The sequence below is a fragment of the Carassius auratus genome, chromosome 30 (genome assembly GCF_003368295.1).
Source record: "Carassius auratus strain Wakin chromosome 30, ASM336829v1, whole genome shotgun sequence".
NCBI lineage: Eukaryota > Metazoa > Chordata > Actinopteri > Cypriniformes > Cyprinidae > Carassius > Carassius auratus.
The window spans coordinates 12,789,750-12,815,133 of record NC_039272.1 but is presented as its reverse complement, the minus strand read 5'-3'; the positions used below and the strand labels follow the sequence as shown (position 1 = coordinate 12,815,133).

The 25,384-nt window shown below is 37.2% G+C and overlaps 1 protein-coding gene across 1 annotated transcript in view; it reads right to left on the bottom strand.

Moving 5' to 3' along the window:
* Positions 1-25,384, bottom strand: part of LOC113049256 (multiple epidermal growth factor-like domains protein 9) — a 68,191-nt gene that overhangs the window by 19,213 nt on the left and 23,594 nt on the right. The window contains exon 3 of the mRNA XM_026211436.1: positions 2,864-3,003. Within this exon, the coding sequence (XP_026067221.1) occupies positions 2,864-3,003 (140 nt within the window). The remainder of the gene's footprint in view (positions 1-2,863; positions 3,004-25,384) is intronic.

The following is a 25,384-nucleotide window of genomic DNA, read 5'->3' as shown; positions in this document are numbered from 1 at the left end:
GAGGTCCTGGTTCTCCTCAATAGCTCAAATTGTGCTGAACTAATGTAACAATATCCCTTCGTCTCACTGCAAGGACATACGACTGGCAAGATTCACTGGCTCGGAGGCACTGGTTGGGACAGTTTGACTCCTGCTGTGGTATCTGACGTAATGGCAGAAAGGTAATGGAGGCTCTCCGTGCTTGTCTGCGTATGTACATTATTGGCTTTTAGAAAGCAGAGGGCATGCTGACAGGAACATTAAACACTGCTGGAGTGGCACAAATGGATGCTAGGGAAAAAGCACAGACAGCTATAGCTATATATATATATATATATATATATATATATATATATATATATATTAGATGTAAGGCTTCTGTTCCAAACTGTCATTATAAAAATTATGTTCCTACTTAACCAGAATTTTGGGGAAAAAGCTAATTCTAGAGGTAACACTAGATACTGAAAATTAGAAAATTATATCAGACTGGTAAAGCGAACACTGAACAGCAAAATATCTGACAGAAAATCAGCTAATGGAAAGAGAGAGTGAAAAAATACATCAGCAAAATGACACTTGATGGATTCTTGTACAGCAATGCTCAAACCTCTCATCAGCCAACATGTCTTTCCTAAAGAGATAGTTCACCCCAAATATGCAAATTTTGTCATTATATATGAACCCTCATGGTTTGCCAATGATGGGGTTTTTAATGATATGAGGGGCGAGTAAATGATGACACAATATATATATATATTTAAGAGAAAAGCCTTTAAAAACACAGTGAGCGATTACTGGACAATCTTCATTACATATGAAAACTGCCTGGAGGATACAGAAAGTATCTGAAGACTGGGATTTTCAAATTAGAGTCCAGGGACCCACTAGACTCAGGGAGGGGGTTTATTCTGTACTAACCCAGGCTCAAATACATACCTATACCTATATTTTCAAAACTCCAAAATAGTACATATACCTTTTTCTTTATATTGATTAAAGGGCATATTATCAATAAATAAAGACAAATTTTCATGCAATTCCATTTTTTTCTCAAAACGCATTTACCAGACTGCATTGAATCATCACATAATCAGCTCCATATGTATTCCACTCACTGGACATTTCACTTTGAAAGTATGTTAAACGTGCAAGAAGCCATGTAATATTTTGCAGAAATGAAGCCACAGGCACATATTTATAAAAATCCCGGTTAGAAAATAAATCCCTGCCTTTACATTTTAGAAAATAAGTTTGAAATCCCCTGTGTGTTTGAAAACTGAAGAGCTTGTGTGGTGAGAGAGATACAGTATGGGTTAAAGCTCTGCAGTGCTGTCAGTGCATACAGCAGCAGGAAGTGCTTATGTGCAGCTGATTAGTGAGAGTGATGACATGGCTGCTGCGCATCAGCATCAACACTCGTCTTTGGTTACTGCAGTGGATTGACACAACAAAAGCCTTTTTATATCCTTTATATAAATGGTTTATAATTTATAATAGGAACAGTCTCTAGGGGCAACAAAGGTGGTGTAAGAAACAATGCAAACAATTCTTGTGATATAACAACAAATATAATGGAATTGGAGGCTTGTAATATTTTTGCATTGCTCGCTTTTATGCATACTTTATAAAAGTTATGTTTTGGAACTCTGCTATCACTTTTAACCAACCACCATCTACTGTACTGTATAAAAAAATAATAAAAGTTAATATTAATTTATTTTACAGTAAAATTACAATTGTTAATTTTTATGGCTTTCTTCAGTTTCTTGCTTTCAAATGTTAAACAAACTTTTATTTTGACGTATAAAAGCGTTTGGAGACCTTAAAGATTTTCTCTAATGTCCCAAACTCATTTAGACACTCAGAGACACTAAATCAAAGGTTCATGAGCTCCTCGCAAGTAACACAATGGCGCATGCTACTCTAAAGCATGCAGAGCATCAGATTGTACACTCTTAGAAATCATGGTGCTTCACGATGCCAAAGAAGAATCATTTTTGTCTAAATGGATCCATAAAGAGCCTTTAACATCTGAAGAAACTTTGTTTTGCAAATGTTCTTTGTGGCAAAAAAAGGTTCTGATTGTTTTAAAGATACTTTGACTGAATGGTTATTCTATGGCATTACTATTAAGAACCTTTTACGCACCCATATTTTTAAGAGTGTATACTTTATTTAAAACGCAGACCATGCAATTTGATAATTGGACCAAATGGTGAGTAATACTCCTTTATATACTAACCAACAACCAATTTTTTACTTGCATTTGGCACTTGACAGGTGTTGAATTTTAAACTGGCTGACAGCTGCTAGATGTATTATTGGTGTATTATTATTAGTACACTAGCTATTGTAGTGCTGTCAGAAACAATCCGTTCATTTAAAACAAATTAATTTTGTGTGTGTGTGTGTGTGTTTCTTCTTCAGTTTGTTTAGTAATTGTTTAAGGACATGTGTCATACTTCCCAGGTTAGTAAATGCTTAAATCTGTATACCCTGTACATACAGAAAAAATACTCAGATCTGATCAATGTATGTTTTTAGAAAATTTGCAATCTGCACAGTAAATGACCATAAATCAGCTGATACCATTGATTAGTCAATACATTACTAGTTAAATCCTTGCAAGGGGCGATCCGTGAACATACACACTTAATCTCACACTTAATCTAAATTTGCTCCAGGGGTTCTGGGATTTGCCACTGTAATAAATGTACTTGGATAAAAGCATCAGTTATATGACTAATTAGATAGATAACAGGAAGTTTCTGGAGATTGAGGTTCAACTACACTCCAAACAGAGATCTCTGTGTGATAAATGAATGCAAACAGTGTTCTGGCTTCTTTTACTACTTTTGTTGTGTGCATGTGGGTGGCTCACCTGTCTGTGGGTGGCAGTAGCTGCTATGATTATTACATTGGCATGGTTGGCACCCAGTGCTGTTCGCCCGCGAGAAGCCTGGGCGGCAGTCATGACACTTGTCCCCATGGACTCCACTCTTGCAGATGCACATGCCTGAACTGCCAGAAAAATACAGAGAAACAGTCATGGAGTTAGAGAGAGTTACAGAGGCACAGAAAGAAAGACACATTGTTCCTTAAAAAGCGTACAGTATCCTTCCAAAGCCAGACCCAGAGAGGTTACAACCTCTGTCCACATCAAACACCAGGTTTCCTGTGAACTGCCAGAATAGCTGCTCCTTCCCATTCATCACATGTTAATAGAGTCACTCCATGAAAGCTGAAGCAACATCTGTTAGAAGTAATACTGTAAACTAGAGGCGTAAAAACATTGGGATGCATTGATCTTTGATGAAAATCCAAATTTATCAATTATAGTAACACTTAGGCATAAATAATATGAAATAGTGGTTCAATGGATCACTAATCTCTTGTTTCGGATCACATTACGGCTTTTGATTCTGGACCCTATCATTCACCCGGCGCAATGTGACACAAGGTTAGGGGTGCGCCGATCACGATCGGCCGATCGTTATGCGCATCTCGTCAGTAAAGCCGGTTCTCTAATCAGCGGTAAATTCCATCAGGTGCGTGATTTCACATCTAGCAGCTGTTACTACACAGAGCCATTGTTAACTGAGAAGCTGCGCAAATCCAAATTAATTTTCAGCGTTTATTTGCGCATCTTCTTAGTTAACAACGACTCAAGATGTAGCGCAAGTGTGTTTGCTCGTTTCAGTCCGGCACTGTCCGCATTTTCCCATCCAGCGCCATGTCGTATAATTAGTCGTAAAAAAATGCATTTGTGCCTATTTGTGCGCCCATGGGCATGCTGGTCTAAAAAAGAGGTGTGTCCAGAGGCATTGCTATTTTAAGGAGCTGAAAATAGACATACTCTCCATAGACCACAGACCAACTCAAACCTGGTCTAAAGTCTAAAATCAATGGCGCAATATTTTTTTGTTGGTAGAAAATGCACCTCTGGGCGGTTTCACAGTGCACGTTAACTTATTACACACATACAACATACCAAATATTAAAAACAAAAGGATTACAGTGTAAAAGAATATTATTGTCTAATCTAAATAAATATAAAAATGTAATGATGGATAGTAATTGCGTGTATTCGAATTAGGCTACCTATTTGCAATTCAGCATATTACTACTTATAATGAATTAAATTCTACTTCATCCCACGCCTTCTTCACTTCGGGAAGCTTTGGTGGATTCTTGCATGTCCCGTAGATGATCTGCTCACGAGCTTTAACTGTGCGCAAGAGCAGATCGGTTTCATGGCTCGAGAAGCGTTCAGCTTTTCCGCCAACAAATTCCGCCATGTAAATAGCGATCCGCCATGGTGCGAGCGCATCTCGCTCTTAAAGGGAATGGGAGATGACACTCTGACTGGTGTATTGAACTTTACTCCCATTACTCATTAAGAAAATAGGGGCAACCCATTCCAAAAATGCACCCCGGGGCACGGACCGTTTTTCCGTTGTTAAAATAGCAAAAGTAGATTTGGACACGTCCTGAGTGCACCTGCGTCGCGCACTTTAAACTTTGCGTTTAGGTCATTAAAATAGAGCCCTCTGACTGACTGACAGACTGCAACAGTTAGAGCTAAAAAACTTTGTTTGTGTTCTACTGAAGAAACAAATTCACCTACATATTGGATTCCCTGGCGGTAAATGACTTCAATTTTTCATCAAATTTTCATTTTTGGGTTAACTGTCCCTTTAAAGAGACAAGAGAACAGCCAGTAAAAATAAGAACAAATACACAAATTACAAGCTTAGATAAATTCTACAGAATGTTACAAATAAAATAAGGATGGTAGTATTAAAATACAGAAATTTAATAATTCGGGAAAATAACACTGCAGAATTTTCACTGTATAAACTAAATACAGATTTTTTTACAGCTGTTTTATTGTTTGATGATCATTTATGATAGCAGCAGTAATTATAGGATGCTGTCCCTTTAAGACCTGATGCACGGATCCGATATTATGATACACATTAAGTTTGATTTCTTTCTCAGCTGTTTTCATTCACTTGAGGCATAACTGACTGTGTTTACCTGAATGATTGTCGAGATGGGTATTTTGTCATAATTATTTGTCTATATGTCTGTTTAGAGGATTAAGAAGAGGATAAAGAAGAGGATTCAGTTCGGTGTTCACGCGCCCTGTGAAACGCATGTGCGCCCTTCATGTGTGTGTGTGGCCTGTGCGTGCCAAACTGTAGGACTTGGTCCGTACGGATCACAGATCAATTACAATATGTTTAACCACTAATATGAAATGAGGTTTACAAAACAACAAATACCTAAATGTATTTGCTTTGCATTGGATTTCGCAGCAGGTAGGATACAGTACACCAGACCCTTTCCTGTCCTGGGTTACATGAAAAATGTCATTAGTGCCTGTGCTTGTAATGCAATTTCTTTGTACTGCTAGAAGAGAAACAGAGAAGGGTAAATATGCTCTACATTAGAAATTAAAGTGTAACAATATCAGAGCATTTAAAATGAAAAGGAACCGAAACTCCCTGAGATGAGAAAACTTCTGATTTTGAAGCGCAAATGAGAAATGCAGAAGGATGATTTCTTCTGGGAAAGGCTTGTGAAACCTATGAAGATATATCTGCAATTATTTTTTTCACACAGACACTCACACTCAATTCACTCTCAGTAACTTTACTCTCCACATGTACAATAAGAAGTTCAGATTAATTAGACTACTTGTTATTCTGACTGATGCTGAACTCACAGTTCCTGAGATAAATAACCCTGACATGTCGGTTCTGTTGAACTCAACCTCTTAAATCAAATCAGTATTCCTACCGGTTCCACTAGGATACATAATTTAGAGCAAAAGCCACTACACTAAAATTAATTTTAAAAAGCACATAACAACTGCAACTAGACCTAAGACCATGTGTTTCCCAAAATATTATCAGGATTTCTGCAGACATTTTCGCTTACCCCACCATATAAACAGGAAGTATGCAAGTAAATAAGTAAACAAGTAAATAAATACATGCATGCATGAATAAATTAAATAATTCAAAATCACATTACTTCTGGCCAACTGTTATACACGCATTCATGAATTGAAAAGTGGATTACCATTTTTTATTACATGTTATTTGAAGTATCAACTTTAAGTGTCCCATCAACTTCTGGGGACAGCATGTAAGTATTGAGCAAATTAAACTTTTTTTGGATGCACTACACACACTCCCACAAAATCATGCCTCGTCACTCCATGTCTGCATTGTTTTCTAATTGCTGACATGCACAGCCATTCATTAAAACACACTTTAAGAATGAAAACCCTTGAGCTATGACTTAAGACACAAACTAAATGGTCAAAAGTCTTGATGTGTTTTTTTTTATTACTGGATGAAATCTGTTGAAGTGCAATGTGCAAAAAGAGAAGAAGCGATTGAGTGGGAGAGAGAGAGAGTAAAAGCAAGCATCATACAGAGCAGACCCTGTGTGCTGAGAAAGAGCATCTCAAAGAACTTTCATTCTGCCTCTTTAAGCTGTAAGCTGACACCATGATCCTCCACAGCACAAGTCAATAACTTTGATGTTTGGCCTCACAGCCATGTCTAGAGAGAACTGAGCCATGACTGTAACCCATCTAATGTCTAGGAAGAAAAAGAGACTCATTTGAGAAGCACACTTCTGTCATGGGCTGTATAATGTCCTGTGAATTTCAATGAGTTTCAATGTCTTCCCAAAATAAGTAAATGAGTCAACCAATGTCTACTTTTTGCTCAGTAAATGACTATCTTCTCTGCTTTCCTAAACAATGGAAGATGGAGAATATATTTCTAAAAAACCCTCTTGGAAACAAGCAAAACAAAAGCAACACAAATGAGATGTTCCTACCGAAAACAAAAGGAAACATTAAAAATGCCGAATCACACAATTTAGAACTGCACTGGTCGCAAACTCAAGCTCTGAAAAACTGGCGAGAATACACTAGCCGACTTCACCCTGAGGCTGTAAGAATGTTGAGGTTTCCCTGGCAACAACACCTCAGATCACCAGAAAGTACCCCACTGTGATTTAACTGAAAGTCTATTACAGTATAATCACCAGGGCAACAATTCTAAGAAAAGACAAGCATTTACCATGCTGTGTAAGCAAATTTAAAACCTTTCTTAAATAATGCGGCCTTTGCACTTGTCAAGATTAATTAATGAATCGTTTTAGCAAATTGTGGAAATGATGATGGCACAATGGCACAGCATAGTTCATACCCACTCATTATGGGGAGAATAGCCAATATATATTAACTATTAAAAAGCTGCAGTGCAATTATTTGTGAATCCTCACACTGTTATTGTGCATCATTATACTCATGTTGGTTATTAAGGGAAGTGCTTTTTTAATGAAATCCATTTGTGCAATACCATTTAGTTTGTAGCTGACATTCATGCACACTATCCAGGGAAAACTAATGGTGGTCACTGCTTTAGCACTTGGCTACTTCCTTCCAGACTATTTAAGGGCAGTGTGGCTTGAGGCCTGGGTGGTTTGGAACCTCTAATGTATAACCCAGTTTTATTGCGGTAGTGGGTTATGCTGATCTCTGAATTATATGGTGGTTATATGAAAGGTTTTCAGTGCAGTCAAACAACCTTCTGAAAGCTCTTGGCGTCCTATGGTTCAGTGGTGCTAAAGCAGACTGTCATGTTCAGTTGAAGTGCATCCTTGTCGGGCATGCCATAAGAAAAGCTTTTCAGCTTCACTGAGGGTGATTTCAAGATAGGGTTTCGCTCCCCTAGTGATGTAGTAGTAATATTAGTAAATGATTAAATGGACTGCATTTATATAGCACTTTCAACAGACCAATGGCCATCCAAAGCGCTTTACAAGTTCCCTCACATTCACCCATTCACTCACTCATTCATACACCGACGGCTGTGGTGTCAGCCATGGAAGGCACTTAAGCCCCATTCACACTACAAACGACACTCAACAACAAAGCGACACAATCCCATTCATTTCAATGGAGACACGAGCGACAGCAACCATTGGTCGACCGAATAGGGCATGTCCAGTGATGTACAAAGTTCAGAATCCTTCAACTTTATACAAATGAAGAACGACTTTCAGGAGTGACAGCCAATAGTAAAGAAGACGGTAGAGCTCATGTGATCGTTCTCCTCTTAGCATAGATAAACATACGCAATGGAAAAAATTAGGATCTGATTCTCATTAATTATTGTTTGTATGTATGGATTTAATTTAGATTATATTTAATCTTTTGCCTCCAAAATGTTTGTACTTTGCAGCAAGAAACCTGATTTGCAGTCAAGACAACCAGTACTGAAAACGCCCACTAGCAACTTCATCGCCAGCCCATGACGACATTCAGCGACAAAAGTCTCTGCTAGTGTAAATGCAGCTTTAGTTTAGTGCTCACATGCTATGACAGACACTTTCTTTATGTGTGCACTCAGAAAACCGTATATCAGAAGTTTAAACTAATATGGTTTAAAACGCATGATTTCAGCATGATAAACGTGATAATCAGAACCAAAACAGATGTTTTTTAGCAGGTCTGAGGTGTAATGGCACAGCTCTATTCTGGAAAAGGGAGCGGATAGCAGCAGCTTACTTGCATTTAAAGAAACAGGAATAAAAAACAGCGTGTTTCTGCTTCCACTCAAAAAAGGCTTTTTTTATTATATGATAAATGATCTGTGGGGTATTTTGAGCTGAATCTTGACAGACACATTCTGGGTACACCGCAGACTTATATGATATATTGTAAAAAGTGGCATAATACATCTCCTTTAAATTAAATACTGTTTAATTGACTCTGTTATTGACTGTGGTGATTGTTCACCATTGAATGCCATTATCCTGCCACAATCTCTTCCAAAAATACTTTGAGTTTCTGGAAATAAAAATGCAGAGTTCACACTGCATGATTTTCAAATTCATTTGATCATCGTTGTTTTCACACTGCACAACTATCTGGAGTAGCATTCAGTTGCTGCTGTGATCACAAGGCAGTGATTGCACGATGGATCGGTGACAGGAATTTACACACTGCATGACTTTAAAAAAGGAAGAATCGCAGACAACTCTCTCTGGTCCACAAACTACAGCCACGCATACATAAGAATTGATAAGGAAATACCGAAAGATCACGCTGATCGGTGTTGCCAACTCTCCCAAGATAAATAAGCAAACGCAGCTTCAAAAACAAGCCCAATATTATTATATTATTTATTATAAAAAATGAGCATGCAATACAGTAAACTGAAACCACTCTGAGTTTGAAGAGCAAAAACAGAAGTTATTTTATAACATTTTTAATTGCGACAAAGTGGGAGGACACATAATATCCAATTACCTGCGAGCAGAATAGTTTTGGATATGGAAAAGAAGAAAAAAAACAAAACGAGCACTAAGGGGGAGCTTTAATAGCATCATATTTATAATAAAATAAACTCGAACCATATGCCTATACTATTAGTAGGCTATTACTGCTCAATTATTTACTTATTTAATGATTAATGCATTATAAAAATATAAAAAAAATTAAATTAGGTCCCTTTCCTCCCTTGCACATTCTCCCAAGTTTCCTCCATCTCTGTAGGTGGCCTTGTTTGTCTATTTACATCTACTATCCATCCTCTCTTGGATTGCACGTTAATCACTATTTTACTCCAATGAGGGGGAGGAGACATGCAATGAGGAATAATAACACTACAGCACATTTATTATTGCACTGATTGGCCATTAGCTGTGAGCAGACAGTGTCAACAATATATTGGGAAAAGAGGGGTGACCATAAATGTAAGGAAACAAAGTTGCTTGTCAAGTTTTTTTTAACAAATTTTAAAATAAGCCCAAAAAACGCAACTTAACAAAAAAAGAAGGCCAAAGTTACATAAAATACATGGACTCGGCCACTGTGATGCTGATATGTGGTCTATAAGCCCTCCCCAAACACACAATAACAAATATAACTTCCTTTTTAACAACATCTGCTGGGAAAATTTGATATACATAAATGTTTTGTGCATTTTATAAAGAGCTTATTTCTTATTTTATAAAAATCCCTAAAAGTGATGAAAAAGAAAAATACAATAGCCTAAATCTTTTGTCCTTTAAAGAAGAATATGCTTTACAGGAAAAGCACATGGCCCCACTTTATGTTTAATTTAATTGTTTTTTTATATAGTCATTTATTCCTCATTCAACGAAAACTGCATTTTATCTCTTTTAACAGTTAACAGTTTATCTCTTTTAAAATATTAGCCATTTGATCTGAAGCAACAAATCCAAGCTTCTGGACCACAACCAAGAGCCAAACATTGTTTGTCCAATAGTAGGAAAACACCATCAACCAGCAGAAATACAAGTAACAAGCCAAGAGACTTGGGAGTGTGAGATATTCCAGTACAGGAACCATCCTGATAAAAAAAGCGAAAGATTTAAAAATCCTTGTTTACACAGTGAAAATGCTGATTGTGTGGAGGGCAGAGGGAGGCCTGACAGAACAAAGCCACACTGTGCTTGGAGCAGAGCTGGAGACTTTTAATAACCTCTTCTGCTTACAGGCCAGAGCTGGCGAGAATGACCACAAAGAGCCGCCGAGGAGAGAATGAGAAGACTAAAAAGCAATTATAGAAAGGAAGTGGATGAGTGATCATCAAATGGGGGTCGAAGTTGACTTTTACTGATGATCAAGAGCATATAAATGAATAAACCGTTTGATAAACCTATTATCAAATGTTTTAAATTTTATCTAAAAAATGCAAATAGTTTTTTGTGTTGGGTCATAGAACGCAATTAAATTATATTTAATAATATTAATAATAATTATAATAATAATACACACACACACACACACACACACACACACAAATATTACACATTATACAATTTGAGAGGATCACACTAGAAAGTTAAACAAAGTTAAAATTTCTTCTCCCTGAAAAACTTTGTATTATAAATTCCATTCTAATATTTGCACTCACCTGGAGGCACTCAGTGAGGGGACCTTTATTTGAATGTTTAATTTATGTGAGATTAAAGTCTGCTGGGTGCTCTGCATTAATGCCACAGTGCTCGACTTCTTGAGGTTCTTGCTGGTTTGAGGGGCGGCAGCTTTTCATAAAGCTGAATAGGACAGTGAATGAGCTGGATCTGAACCCATTTATCTGTGCAAACCCCACAGACAGAATAAGTGCTTTCTCTCTCCACAATTTTCTAATGTCTGCCCAGATATCAGAGCACACTGAGGAACCAACTAGGCTTAGACAAGAAGAAAGTTAAACACTTTTGTTCCCACCCACTTTAAAACTTATTTCTACAAAAGTGAACAGAAGCATTTAGTAGGGTGTGCTTTTTCCTCCCAATCAAATATAAACCCTTGCATTGCAGAGATCTTATTTTTCCTTTGGCAAGCATCATGTTTTTTTTTTTTTGCCTGGCTTTTGATTAGGCCACACAGCAGGCTAAACTAATCCTCCTCACAGGCTAGAGATATCAGCAGCCAAGTCATTTTAACTTATCCAAATAAAAACAGAACTGGAAAATGGCAAATGGAAAAAAGAAAAAGTAATCTCATACACTAAACTAAACAGTGCTCTAACGGTGTGCTATAGCTTTGTTTAGTTAGGCTCAAGCTGCTGGGTGTCAGTTTCTTTACACTTCTGGTTGGATGGGAATTAAATCCTCTGTAACAAGATTATTAAGAAGTGCAACTGGGCTCTACCACCATTGTGTGTGGTATAGTGGTCGACTGATATTGTCATGATCTGGCTCATGTTCCCCTGTCTTGTGTTTGGACTTCCTGTTTGAGTGACATTTGTAGTCAACTTGTAGTCCTATTGTTTCATAAGTCATCTTGATTGCTTTCACGGGTATTTCTTGTTACCTTGTCATCCCGTTATCTTCTCTGTGTATAAATAGGCCGGTGTTTGTCGTTGTCTTTGCTAAATTGTGTCATGTTGTTTCTGTTTCCTGGTTCTCTCTGTGTCTGGTTCTTTGTTTCTGGATTTGGATTACCTTTTGTTTTATTAAAACTTCCACTGATTGCATTTGGATCCTACCTAGTCTCTTCCTTGCACTGACTTGTTACAGAAAGACTGACCAATATGGATCCAGCAGCAGTGGAAATTATGTGTCTCCATCAAGTAGATCTGCCCATCGAGGACTAGCTGATGGACTTTGTTGAGCTAGCACAATTGACTAGCATGGCAAGGTATGCCTAATATTTTTTTTGTGGTGGCTTATCTGAGCCACTCAGCTCACTCATGCCTTTGCATGATCCTCACTGGACTCTGGAGTTTTACATTGATCTGGCACTCCAACTAAGCGGCTCTGCATATACTGTCGGTGTTGTGGAGGAGGAAGACGGCACTCATGCAGTATCTGCCATTCTAGAGCCTCATCTAGTCTCAGCTGATCTCCCTGAGACACAGCTGATCTTCCTAAAGCTGATCTTCCTGAGTCAAGTCAAGTTACAGCTGATCATCTAGAGCCCCCTTCATCAAATCTTGCCCTGGAGGTCCAATGCGCTGCAGAGTTTAGCTCCAACCCTGATCAAAGTCAACTGCCTGGGATTCTTTAATGATCCCAAAGACATTCATTGGCATTGATTAGCATGCTCAGGTGTGTTTGATTAGAGTTAGATCTAAACTCTGCAGGAAAGTGGATCTCGAGGTCCAGATTTGAGGATCCCTGATCTAGAGCCTTGTCGAATCACAAGGGTCATCCCAGAGTCACCTCAGGCCACAGCTGTCCTGTCTGTTGCAGCCATGTCTTCGAGGTATCTTCAGTATCCCAGACTGGCATCGAGTGTGGAGGATCCACTGCTGGTGTCAGCACACACAGCTGATATTCCCAAACCTCATAATTTCATATTTTTTTCTTGTATGCTCATTCGCTAAGGTGAATAGCCAATCAGAATTCATTTTCTCACCAATGTACTCTGCTATTCAACATAAAAAAAAACGGCCAAAATATAGCTGCCGATGTGCAGAACACAACAAAAACACTAATGCCGATCAACTTAAAAATCACTTGATATTGCCTTACGGCTGACAGTTGGCTTAGTGTGTCCCGGGATTTATTTGCCCCTAAAATTCAAAAGACTGGGGCAAAAAAGCTCCTATATACATTTTTGTCTCAAATTTAGAACATATAATATATAGTTATGCAATATACCTCGTAAGCAACAAGTCCAATTCCACAGAAGTGCTGTTTGTGTTCCCAATAGGAGTACAAATTTGATATAGATTTTATACAGTTCAATAAATAAGAATTTAATATTGTCTTATATTTAAGACATTGTATTGCCTGTTTTTGCTCAATTTTGCCAATGAAAATATAACATATACAGCCACAGCAGAACTTACTGGTGTGCCCATGACAGCCACCAGAGGGCACTCTTCCCTGACTGTTATCTGTTTATTGTGGACTTCAGTTCCCATTACCCTTTGCATAGACTATAAGTGAATCTCAGGCCTCATTGCTTTCAGCTGTGTTCAGTTAACCTTATTTGATTTTATTTATTTATATTAATATACATAAGTCTCCTCTGACTGCGGATCCTGGACTTCTGGGTCTTTGTCAGGAATCAGAGTGCAACATCAGGCCTAGCAGAAGCCCTCTGCAGGGATTTTCCCACCAGCCCTGGCCTTCTTACTCCAATTGAGAAGTGAAGGTAGAGTTGGAGGACTCATGAACCAACTCATGAACCCGCTCCAGTGCAGGAGCCCTAAAATTCCACTCCAGAGCCCACTCCAGTGTTTGAGCCCACTCAAGTCTACAAGTTTACTCCCGACCCCGCTCCAGTCTACGAGTACGCTCCAGAGTCCAGTCTATGAGTTAATTTCTTAGCTTGCTCCAGTTCAGGAGTTGCTGAGTCCAGAGTCCACTCAAGTCTACGAGGGCATTCCAGACTTCGCTCCCATTTAGGAGTTCGCTCCAGAGCCAAGGAGGCTGCTCCAGTCCTGAACTCTCAATGTGCCCTGTCATGGACAAAGAGGTCATTCCTGAACTCTCTGTTTGTCCTGTTACGGCCACAGAGGAACCTCGCTGTGTTCTCTAACCCAATCTAAGAAATCTTGGTGGTCTACTCCACCTTCAGCTCCACTCAAGTGGTCCTCAGCTCCATTAGCTCCACTTTGTTGCTTTGCTGTGGTGGTCATCTGCTCTGCCGTGGGGATCTTTGGTCTCATGTACCACACAGCCCGGCCCACCATCCCTCCCCTGATCCACCTCCATTCCACCTCCCCCAGGGAGGCATTTGGTGGAGCTTATTGAATCTGCTCCTTAAAGGAGGGGGTTATGTTTTTAGCCATCTGCTGGTGTGCCCATTCTCTCTAGACTGTTTGTTGTGGACTTCAGTTCCCATTACCCTTTTCACAGACTATCAGGCCTCAGTGTGTCCAATTTGTCTTGTTAGACATTATACACACACACACACACACACACACACTAGGGCTGTGCGATACTGAAAACAAATGTGATACACGGTAATTAAATTAAAAATTATATAATTATATAACCAACTTGTTTCACATTCTTTCTTGGAAAAGAAAGAATCAGTACAACTTCTGAAAGTGACAAGCAGTGTTTTAGCAGTACATTAAAAGTAATGTCACAAATCAGAAAATGTAATTTTAACATCAATGTGAATAAACATGAATGACGTTAATATTATATCATTGTGACTTTGCTTTACATTAGAGCTGAAACAACGAATCGATTAAAATCGATTATTAAAATAGTTGTCAACTAATTTAGTAATCGATTCGTCGCTAAATAAATTTTATTTGCCATAAGCGGCTCATTTCGTGCATATTTCAAATCTGCGGTGACCAAAGTGTGGCAGTAATGAGCCACCGGAGGATTTACTCAGCCAGTACAGCAGGTGAAGTAGCGAATAGCCAATAGCTGGCCTCGTTTTATGTCACGTGCTTCCCGAACAGCGTCTCTGCAGCATTCAGCGGGAAGTGGGAGTACTACTTTACTTTGAGCCTTCAAAATGAAGAGTAACCTGTAAACTCTGCACTACTGAACTGTTTAAGGGGCCGTTCACATATCGTGTCTTTTGCGTGCTCAAGTTCGTTATTTCCTATGTAGGCGCGCAGTATGCACTCTCATAATGGAAGCGACGCGGTCGCGACACGCACGCGGTGCGATGCGCCCGTTTTTCCAGGCGCGTCCACACCGCATCCATTTATCCTTTGCTGAAATTTCCGGGTCTCCATGGAGAGGGCACGTCATGGAGAGCACGTCATAGTTACTTAGCAAAGGCAGACGCCTCAGGGGCGCTTCTGCCCGAGCGCTTTGGAAAGAAGGAGAAAGCGGCGCGACTAGCGTTTTCCACGCGTTTTTAGGTGCGATATGTGAACGGCCCCTAAGAATTTTATTTGTGCAGATTCTCCAGTACAAGGTTGTTTGCAAATGTTTAGTCGTAAAAGCTGATAACATTGCTTTTTAACAGTTAACATTTAAAGCTTTACAAACATGTTATGTGATCAGTTTGTCGTTTACCAGTTCATAATTCAGACTTGCAGCCTAATTATGACTGAATGAGAGAGGTAAATGTTTGAGTATATTTAAAATGCACTTCTTTTCTAAGTATTCACTGCTCTTTTTCACACAGCAGGTTTTTTGTGTGTGTCCCAATTTTTTTTTTCTGGACAACCTTCTGATGGATTTTACTTTAAATTGTGAGTTCCATTCAGGTTTCATGCCATTGGCACTTTTTTTCGAAGGATTGTTTACAATTTCACAGCATAAGCTATAAAGCTTTTTCCCAGTAAATAATAAAATACAATGCACTGCAATTTTATTCTGTTTTATCCTTATACTTCGTGAAAATATGTTCTCAAAGATTCCTTAAGCTTTGTTTGGGATGTTAAACTACTTTAGGAGCTCTAAGGACTGCCATGGTGAAAACAATATTTGAAATCTCCTTGTGAATTTTGCTAGAGTATGGGTCAGTGTTTTGATTGCAGAAGAGTTCGACAAAGGATTACTAACATAATAAAACAACTCCAGGTATATTTTTGATGAGGATATGACAATGCAAAATGGTTAAAATCTCTTAAAAATCTATGCTGAATGATAAAGACCCTTTATTAATAATTTACTTGGGGAAAAAATTGAAAAAACTAAAATATAAGTACATAAACCGATTAATCGATTAATCGTAAAAATAATCGACAGATTAATCGATTATCAAAATAATCGTTAGTTGCAGCCCTACTTTACATACACTTTAAGTACTTCTTTATATACCACAGCAAAAACTATAGTCTTGAGTAAGTTCAAACATGAGTAAAGGCAAGTGAACAAGTCAGTAAAAAAAATAAAGAAAAACTTACTTTACTTATGTTCCAATATCCACGTAAATCCCATTGATAATGCTTAATGGTACAGATTTTACTAGTGTGATTTTTAGTGTTTTTTCCTAATTATTGCTTTATTATGCTTTTCTCTGCTCGCTGAGGCACTGAAGGTGCGTGATCTGGTATGATGACGATGTGAATCCTCATGTTCTGTTGTTAATATTTTTTACAGGTCACAGACACTTATACTTTCTAATTTAATTCAATTCTAATTTTAATAAAATTGTTGGTCAATGGTTAATAATTGTTTTAATGAGTGCCGGTTGTAGAGTTAGGAAAAATAACTGAAAGGAATATCCATAAGATAGATAGATAGATAGTTTGCATTACATAAACTTGTGTTATTTATAGTGGAGTATTATATGATATGCATTACGATGAGTCAGGACAGGTTCCTTTTTACCCTTTTTTATTTGTATTTTTTCATTCAAAGTAATTCCTGATTTCATATCATCTGCATACACAGGCTAGCCAGTCTGGAAAGCTGGAATACAGTGAAAGCAATTTACTGACAAATCATTTGAACATAAAAGCCCAATCAAATGTGAAGAGAGGCTGGTATAAATTATAATTATGAATCTTTCAGCACACCCTGGGTAGACATTGCCCTTTTGGACTAAGTGATGGCTCAATTCATTATGCCACAACCTGATCTGAACCAGATCAACAGCAACATCCAAAATTTATCAGTAGAGCATGGCAATATAGTAAGAAATCTTTGAGGTTTTGAAAATGATTGACAGGCCAGCAAGAACTGTGTCAATATCATTTGAATAATTGAATAGTGAAATCTTATTTCATGCACCCACAAGATCAAATATTGGTCTGCATGTGGAATGTGAAGGAACAGAAAGCCTTAAGCATCCTTGCATATTGGCAGTGTTGATTTTATACCAATGGCCATCTTGACTGGCTTTGGCACTACAATATCGGTTTAATCTGTCCAGAACTTCAGACAGTTACATTTGATTTAGTTAGAGGTCACAAAATTCTCCCAAATATAAGGTCTGTCTTATGTCAACGTGTAGTTAAGACACAAACTGACTTCTCATCTCTATAATTACAGTAGAACAACAGACTCCAGTAATCAGTCATCAACTCACATGGAGTTAAACAACGTGCTGCTCTTTGTTTAAAAGCTCTCGAAGGTCTGACTATGTCATATATTGATTATCTGAAGGAGAAATTCTAATGATGGCTCAATGAAAGATAAAACACTTTGCCCACAATAGTGCGAAACAACGAGAAAAATTAAATCATTTGTAACACAGAAAATAATGGATTTAATTATGAAAAATGTCATGCATTATGATTCATACTTCTGGAACTTTCTAAGCAATAACTGAGGCATAATAGTGCATCGTCCCACCAGGGCCCCGTACGTCTTGCCTGGATCGCATCCTCTGAAGCCATGCACACAGGGCCCTCTGATTGGATGACAATTCCTGGAAGGTCATGTCTTGACCAGTCCTTTCTCTTTGTCCTCTAGCATGAATAAAGCCTTTTCAGATTCTATCAAACAGGGCTTGTTCAATCGCTTACACCCAGAGAACAGAGAGCTGCTGCCGGCAAGAGGCCAGGCTGTAGGACGAGGGGCTGGAGCTGCCATCATACAACTTCACACCATTACCGCTCTATGGCTCATGAATAGAGTCTTTAGACCTCACTGCAGTTTGAACCAAAATGGACAATTAATAGTGGGAGAAACAGGGAGAGAAAGAATAATAGACATGATGCTGACAACTGATAGACCAATATATTTAGTTGACATAGACTCATTTCAAGAGACTTTGCATGATTGTGGATTACCAGATGTGGACATTATTACTGCTCATTTCCAAATGTAACATGATTGTCAAGTGGAAAATAAACCAAAAATAGTTACAAGGTAAATACTGAACAAATATATATATATATTTATATATATATATATATATATATATATATATATATATATATATATATATATATATATATATAATATATATATATATATATATATATATATATATATATATATATATATATAAATAATGAATGTGTTGTAACCAGCATGGCTTATTTACTTTTTATTTTAATTTTTCTAATTGAAAGTATATTGGATTAAACCTACAAATGCCAAAATATAGTACAAAATGTACTTCAAGAAGCAAGAAAATACATTTTGGGTAAATGCAAAATGCAAATATAAATGATATTATTCTTATAGACATTATATTATCATATTACAGACAAATTTGTTTATATGTAAATATGTCTATGACTGATGAACTATTTGGAAAATATTAAAAAGATTTAAAAGAAAAAAAATACTTCTATATAAATGTATTTATTAATTTAATTTATATTTTGTATGTTTAGATATATCGTATATATAACATATACCTAAAATACATATATTTTTGCTGTTCAATAAGACTCTTCATGTCTATATGACAAACAAAGAGCAGAAGAACTATTTTCTGAAAGAGATTTTTTTTCCTCACTAGATTTACTCCCTGCATCTTTTCAGGAACAACAGAGATAATAAGGGAAAAAATAGAGGTTCAACCTCTAAGAGAAGAACAGAGTGTTCCTGGGTATAATGCCTCAATTCTGTTCCGGCACAGAGCACCTGCATCTCAGTCAGTGTTCCCACAGAACACACAAGAAAAAAACAGACCATCCGCACTCTAATGTTTCCACCTGGTGTGCCATGCATGCTGTTCTTACTTGACTGAGAAACAGCCACTCTATCAAACATGTGCACATTATGTGATGAAAGGGTTTATGTCTATATATAGTAGGACCATAACAAAAAGGAAAAGTGAGCCCTATATTGGTCAGAATGTCAAAAACTGGAAAGGGGTGAGAGGACACATGCAGAAAACATGTAAAGCCCTCAAGAAATGATGAGGCTGTCATTCCAAAAACATTACTGCAATTGTGACTAGTGTAATGGAATTCCAGATTTAATCACTTTACTGGACATATTCCTCTTCATTTCCTTCAGTGCTTAAAGGGTTTTACTAAGCAGGACATATTCCTGCATCAACATTCGTTTTGGTCCTGGAACAACATTCCTATCAACTTCACACAAATAGATTTCACAGATAGGTTCTGTATTAGGGTTATATTTAGGCTTCAATAACATTATTATCGACATCATTTCCTTGATGGGCTAGTTAATATTAATTAATAGTTGGATTTGGGGTAGTGGCTTAAAAATGAATAAATATTTAAATGTAAATATATTAATTAAATAACACATTTCTATAAGGTGGCATTACAAATTTACAATAAACAAATTACAAGTTTATGGGTAATTCATACTGATAAAATGAAACGCATTTGAGAAAAAAAAAACCCCCACTGCAGTTAGTTCTAAATTTGTATTAAAATCCTGCATTTTTTATTTTTTAATCCAAAACCCTTTTATCAATGCATTATATTTTATTTCTGAATTGAGCAGTCTTAATTCAGCATTGTCACGTGTATATGTATATTGTGTTGTATTCAAAGACTCTTGCTTGGCTTCCTGCTGTCCTGCTGTGTAGAAGCACCAGCACTAGATCCTGCCAGCAGACACAGAGATGGTATCACACACAGCATCTAATGCTTTCTCTCACTCTTATTTTTCTGTTTCCTCTCCTCTTTCTTCCAATAAACCACATGCTGATGGAGCATGACTAGCCAATGCTGCAGAAGAATGGGGACAGATTGCTGAAGGGGCATTATGTGGGAGGGATTTCAGTCTTCTCTGCTGTGCCAGTCTTTGTGCTCAGTTCTCCATTAAACCCTCTGTGACTGCCTCTGCCATCATTTCCACTAGCCAAAATCTTTAGCTGCCACAGCAGATGATTAAATCAACATTATTCATTTTTATATGATGATATAATCTGTATAATCTTGATTATAAGATTAGTTGTGCCTGAAATAAGTCTATAAATCAGATCAAAGCAAACTGATTTAGTCACAGCTACTTACAGGCAGATAGAGGTACACTGATGATTTAAGTCAAGGTGCTTTATGAGACATTTGTCCATGAAAACCAGGCCATGATGATCCACTTTAACCGTCATGGATTCATGACCTGCTGCCAGAATGGCCTCTAGAAACATCAGAAAACCATCAAAGGTGCTTTAGCTGGTCATAGAGCTAGATAAATGATGCAGTTCAAGGATGTGGCTCATAGGAAGAGATATTCCACTGAATGGAAACAGCAGCAGAGCAGGAAAATCAGCAACATATGACATCATTGTAATACCTACACTATAAACCACAAGGCTAATGCGTCTGTTGTTTAGTGTCGTTAAGCAGTCCTGTTTTTCCCCATCTCAGGTGATATGTGTTGAAAAACATCTTACGACTAAGCTCCAAAACATTTACTCTAAATACAATATACAGTATGTGTGAAATTCAAGTCTGATAATAGTGTTTAACAGACAGCAGACATCTGCACTGCTATCTGCCAGACAGTGGCAGTACAGTGGGCTTTGGTTAAACCACAACAAACTCCTATTAGGTCAGTCTACGCTGCGGTCATTCTTTTTACTCTCACACCACCCCCTCAAAAGTCACCAATGTTCAGTATCTGTCACTGCAATTTTCAGTGTCACATGATCCTTCCGAAATCAAAAAAAAAACTAAAAAAATGTTGAAAACAGTTATGTTGTGTATATTTCAGAATTTTTTGATTGAAGTTCAGAAGGACAGCATTTATATTAAATGTAATTCTGGCACTTTTCATTAATGTAATGCATTCTTGCTCAATAAAAGTATTTTTTTTATTTCGGTCTCACTGACCCCAAACATATTAAGGGTGGCTTTAATCATTAAAGATAAAGAAAATGTATTACCATATTAACTGAGTGTCTTGAAATGGCTATACAGCTGAGAGGTTCTAAATGGTCTATTGCTATCCCACAATCCACTTGTGCATCCACCTCAGTACTTGATCTTTGCTGTCAGATATAATCCCTACCGTATTACCTCCAGTCTAGTGCATCTACTGTGCTTCCAGCACAAAATAAGTGAGATCTCATTGGGTTTCCCAGAGTCTGATTGATTTATCACAGATTTAGCATGAATCTCCAAAATAATCCCCAGGTAACCGATCAGCACAAATCTCCAACCCACCCTCTGCTTTTTCTGCAGTGCCTGGAGCACAAGGCTGGCTGGAGAGAGAGAGAAAAAAAGGGGATGTGTTGTGTTGATGGCTGCACTTGCTGGGGAACGGCAGGGAGAGCTGATTCACTACAAGGGTGACATATTTGTCCTCTATGTAAAAGTCTAATATAACCTGTGTACTTCAGCAGATTAGGGCTGGAAATCCAAATCAAAGCATTCAAAATCAAGCTTAAACCGGTAAATAAATGTAAAAAAAGTTAAACATAAAACAGAGAAGAAATATATGATTCTCTAACTCACTAATGAACTAAGTACATTTGTAACATTGATCATGTGACTCTTTGTACAGATGGTCAGATGGTCCTGCTTCCATTGAAGTACAAGATGCTCTTCATCCCAAATTATGCTGAAGAACATGATGACCAGACACAAATATAATGTAGCTTGAGTGGAGCTTTTTTTTTTTAATCAAAAAGCTGACAACCCAAACACATTACCAAATACAATAATTACATGGTAAGTTTTTAATTTAACTTTTCAGTCATATTGTTGTTCTGATAGTAAGCTTAATGAAAAAAAAAAACTAATTAAAAAGGCAAACCACTGTTTACAAGCAGACCAACGACAAGGAGAGAGAGTACAGGAAAGAGAAATTGGAAGAGAGAAGCAGAACGAAAAGTAATAAGAAGGGAACAGGATGTGGTGTTGCGCTAAAGGGAACTTTTTGAGCGGTTACTCGAGAAGTGACACCATACTATCAGGCAGCAGAGACTTGACCTCTGCTATAAATACTAGAGCGACACTGGATGCACAGTCACAAAAACTCACCACAACACTGCCTCACATTCTTTCTTATTTTCAGTCTTCACCACACACACAGAGAGCCATACAGTAACAGCAATAAAATCTATCATCAGACTGGAGTCACAAACAGGAATTGTCATGAATTATGAACTTTTTCCTCACATTAACCAAACCAGAACTACTCCACACAATTTTTAAGAAACTTTCAGCTTCACTTTCTCTGTAATTTGCCGTCTTGTTTTATTTTGTTGTATTATTATTATTATTATTATTGATTATCCATTTTTGCTATGCCCGTGGTATACACAAAACAACCTATAGGCATGTTAACTACACCACACAAATGTCAGACAAAAATTACCAGGTTAAATAATAAAATAAACTTCAGCCACTCTTTCCTAAATTTGGGAAAGCTCTTTTTCTGAAAAAAAAAAAAAAGTAAATAAATAAATAAATATATTTTATATATATATATATATATATATATATATATACAAAAATTGAAAAGTTGATTCATTGTAATAAAAATAATAAAAGATTACCCACAGTTTCTATTTGAAATGTCCAACATTGTGCATTAATTGTATCAATAAATCATCATGTTGAAGGCAAGCCTAAAAGGGCAAATGGAAATCAGAATAGACTATTAGCCATAGTAATTTCTACTAGAAAGCCCTCTGAGCAGCCGTTCTTACATTGAGACTATAAGATGTGTAATCCTGTTTTGTGGGTAATCGGTCATACTTCAGCATCCATCAGCTCAATGTGCAGCTTGGGGACTAGCTGCTGTTTTGTGCATTGCAGCATTTCTCAGATGATGTTTTATTGTCTCTTAACCTAACAAGATTATATCAGGACAGAGTTGTCGTTTAAATCCCCTGATTAAAATATATTTTTGAACTCACGTGCGGTGTCTTCTCAGTTCTACAAAGAGATAAACTAAATTAGACTCACTAGCTTTTATTTTCAAAAAACATGCTTCCTTTTTCACATGAACAGAGTCAGATACAGTCATATAACCTACTTTTATAAAAAAGGAACTATGTTGCAACCCACAAACTAACATAATTAGCTACACTTTGGTCCATCACACAATAAATAATATGTCATGTGGCTTCTGTCCTACCAGCAACATGATTATGATTCAGATTCAAATGCAAATTTAAAACCTGATAATACAATTTCATGACGAGAGGTCAGGAATTAAAGTAATGTATATAAAGTACCAGGGGTATCATTTATAAAACTCTCCATAGATTTCATCCTATAATTTGACGTAAGCACAAAAGCTAGATTTTGCGTACGCCCAGAAGTTTTCGGATTTATAAAACCATGTGTACACCAGAACCTGCTCAAAAATCTCTTTATAAACTCCAGTCAGGGGAAGATTGTGCGCGTACGTGCATCTCCACCTTGACTTCTCCTCGAAATTACCATATACAGTATGGAGCTTACAAAGCCTAGTTTTACTATGCATAACCTCACCTGCAATCTGTAGTTTAGTTTAAAGATTAATTATTGTGCACCTATAGCACTCCTCGCTGTCATTAAAAAATAACATCACAGGAAAATTATGTTTATTGTTAATGAAATTATGTAATCATATTGTTTGTAAAATTATGTTATTTCAGTGTTAATCTCCTTTAATGTGAGTGGAATATTTAATGTAAATGTGTATATTCACATAAAAAACTGAGTTTAATATCATTGTTTACGGCAAGTTTATTTTTTATAAATCACAATATGTGCGTGGAAAATTGCGTATGCATATATTATGCCCATTTTGTGCGTACACCACACTTATAAATGAGACCCCAGGCTGTTATTGTGTAACGTCTCCAATTTTGATTAAAAACTTCTTCTAAATGAATAAATGTAATGGTTGAATGCTTAATATGCCTGTTCCTGTCTAAGTGAGCGGCTTTGAACCAAATAAACTACAGAATGTTGTGGACAAGAGGTTACGTTGATAAACTGAAGTTTAGATATGTGAGAGTAAGGTCTGCATTAACAAAATTTCCCCATTTAAGACCGGCCAGTGTGATATATTATTATGACTTTAGTCTGCTGGGGTGGCTGAGATGATTGACATATGAGCTACGGCTGAGTGAGGCTCCTGTAATTGGCTTCTTATTTTCAGAAGATACATTTCCATTGAGGTTAGGAAGTGAAGGCGAAGGCTAAGCTGGAATTCAGGAATATCTAGGCAGAGTAGGAAGTGTGGATTACCTACAGTGAGGTTTTTAAATGTATTGTGTGACGTGTGTATGCACGTGTTGCTGGAGCGGAGAAAACTGTGAGATGGGCCTCACATAAAAATGAGCCCATTTATCCAAAAAGGAAAAAAGCACAGAGAGAGAATGACTAAGGACTTTCTGTCTTTAGACAGTTTGATTTCCCTCCAAATGAATACATGAAACAGATGAGTTGATGTAATGTTCTGTTGTGTGAGTATAGTTTCTCTGCAATGCAACACAATAAATCATGGCAAGTAAACACAAATGTCTCTTGTGCATTTGAGTGTGGTAGTAGTTATCACACTAGGATTTAGGCATTATATCCAGATGGGCCAGCAGTGTGTTAAAGGGGTCATATGTGACCCTGGACCACAAAACCAGTCTTAAGTCGCTTGGGTATATTTTCAGCATTAGCCACAAATACATTGTATGGGTCAAAATTAAACATTTTTCTTTTATGACAAAATCATTAAGGTATTAAGTAAAGATCATTTTACATGAAGATATTTCGTAAATGTCCTACCGTAAATGCAGTATATCAAACTTTAAAGGCTATTTTCGCAATATTTAGATTTTTTTGCACCCTCATATTCTAGATTTTCAAATAATTGTATCTCAGCCAAATATTTTCCTATCCTAACAAACCATACATCAATGGAAAGCTTATTTATTCGTTTATTTTTAGATGTACAGTACAGACAAAAGTTTGGACACAACTTCTCATTCAAAGAGTTTTCTTTATTTTCATGACTATGAAAATTGTAGAGTCACACTGAAGGCATCAAGGGCTATTTGACCAAGAAGGAGAGTGATGGGGTGCTGCGCCTTATGACCTGGCCTCCACAGTCACCGGACCTGAACCCAATCCAGATGGTTTAGGGGTAA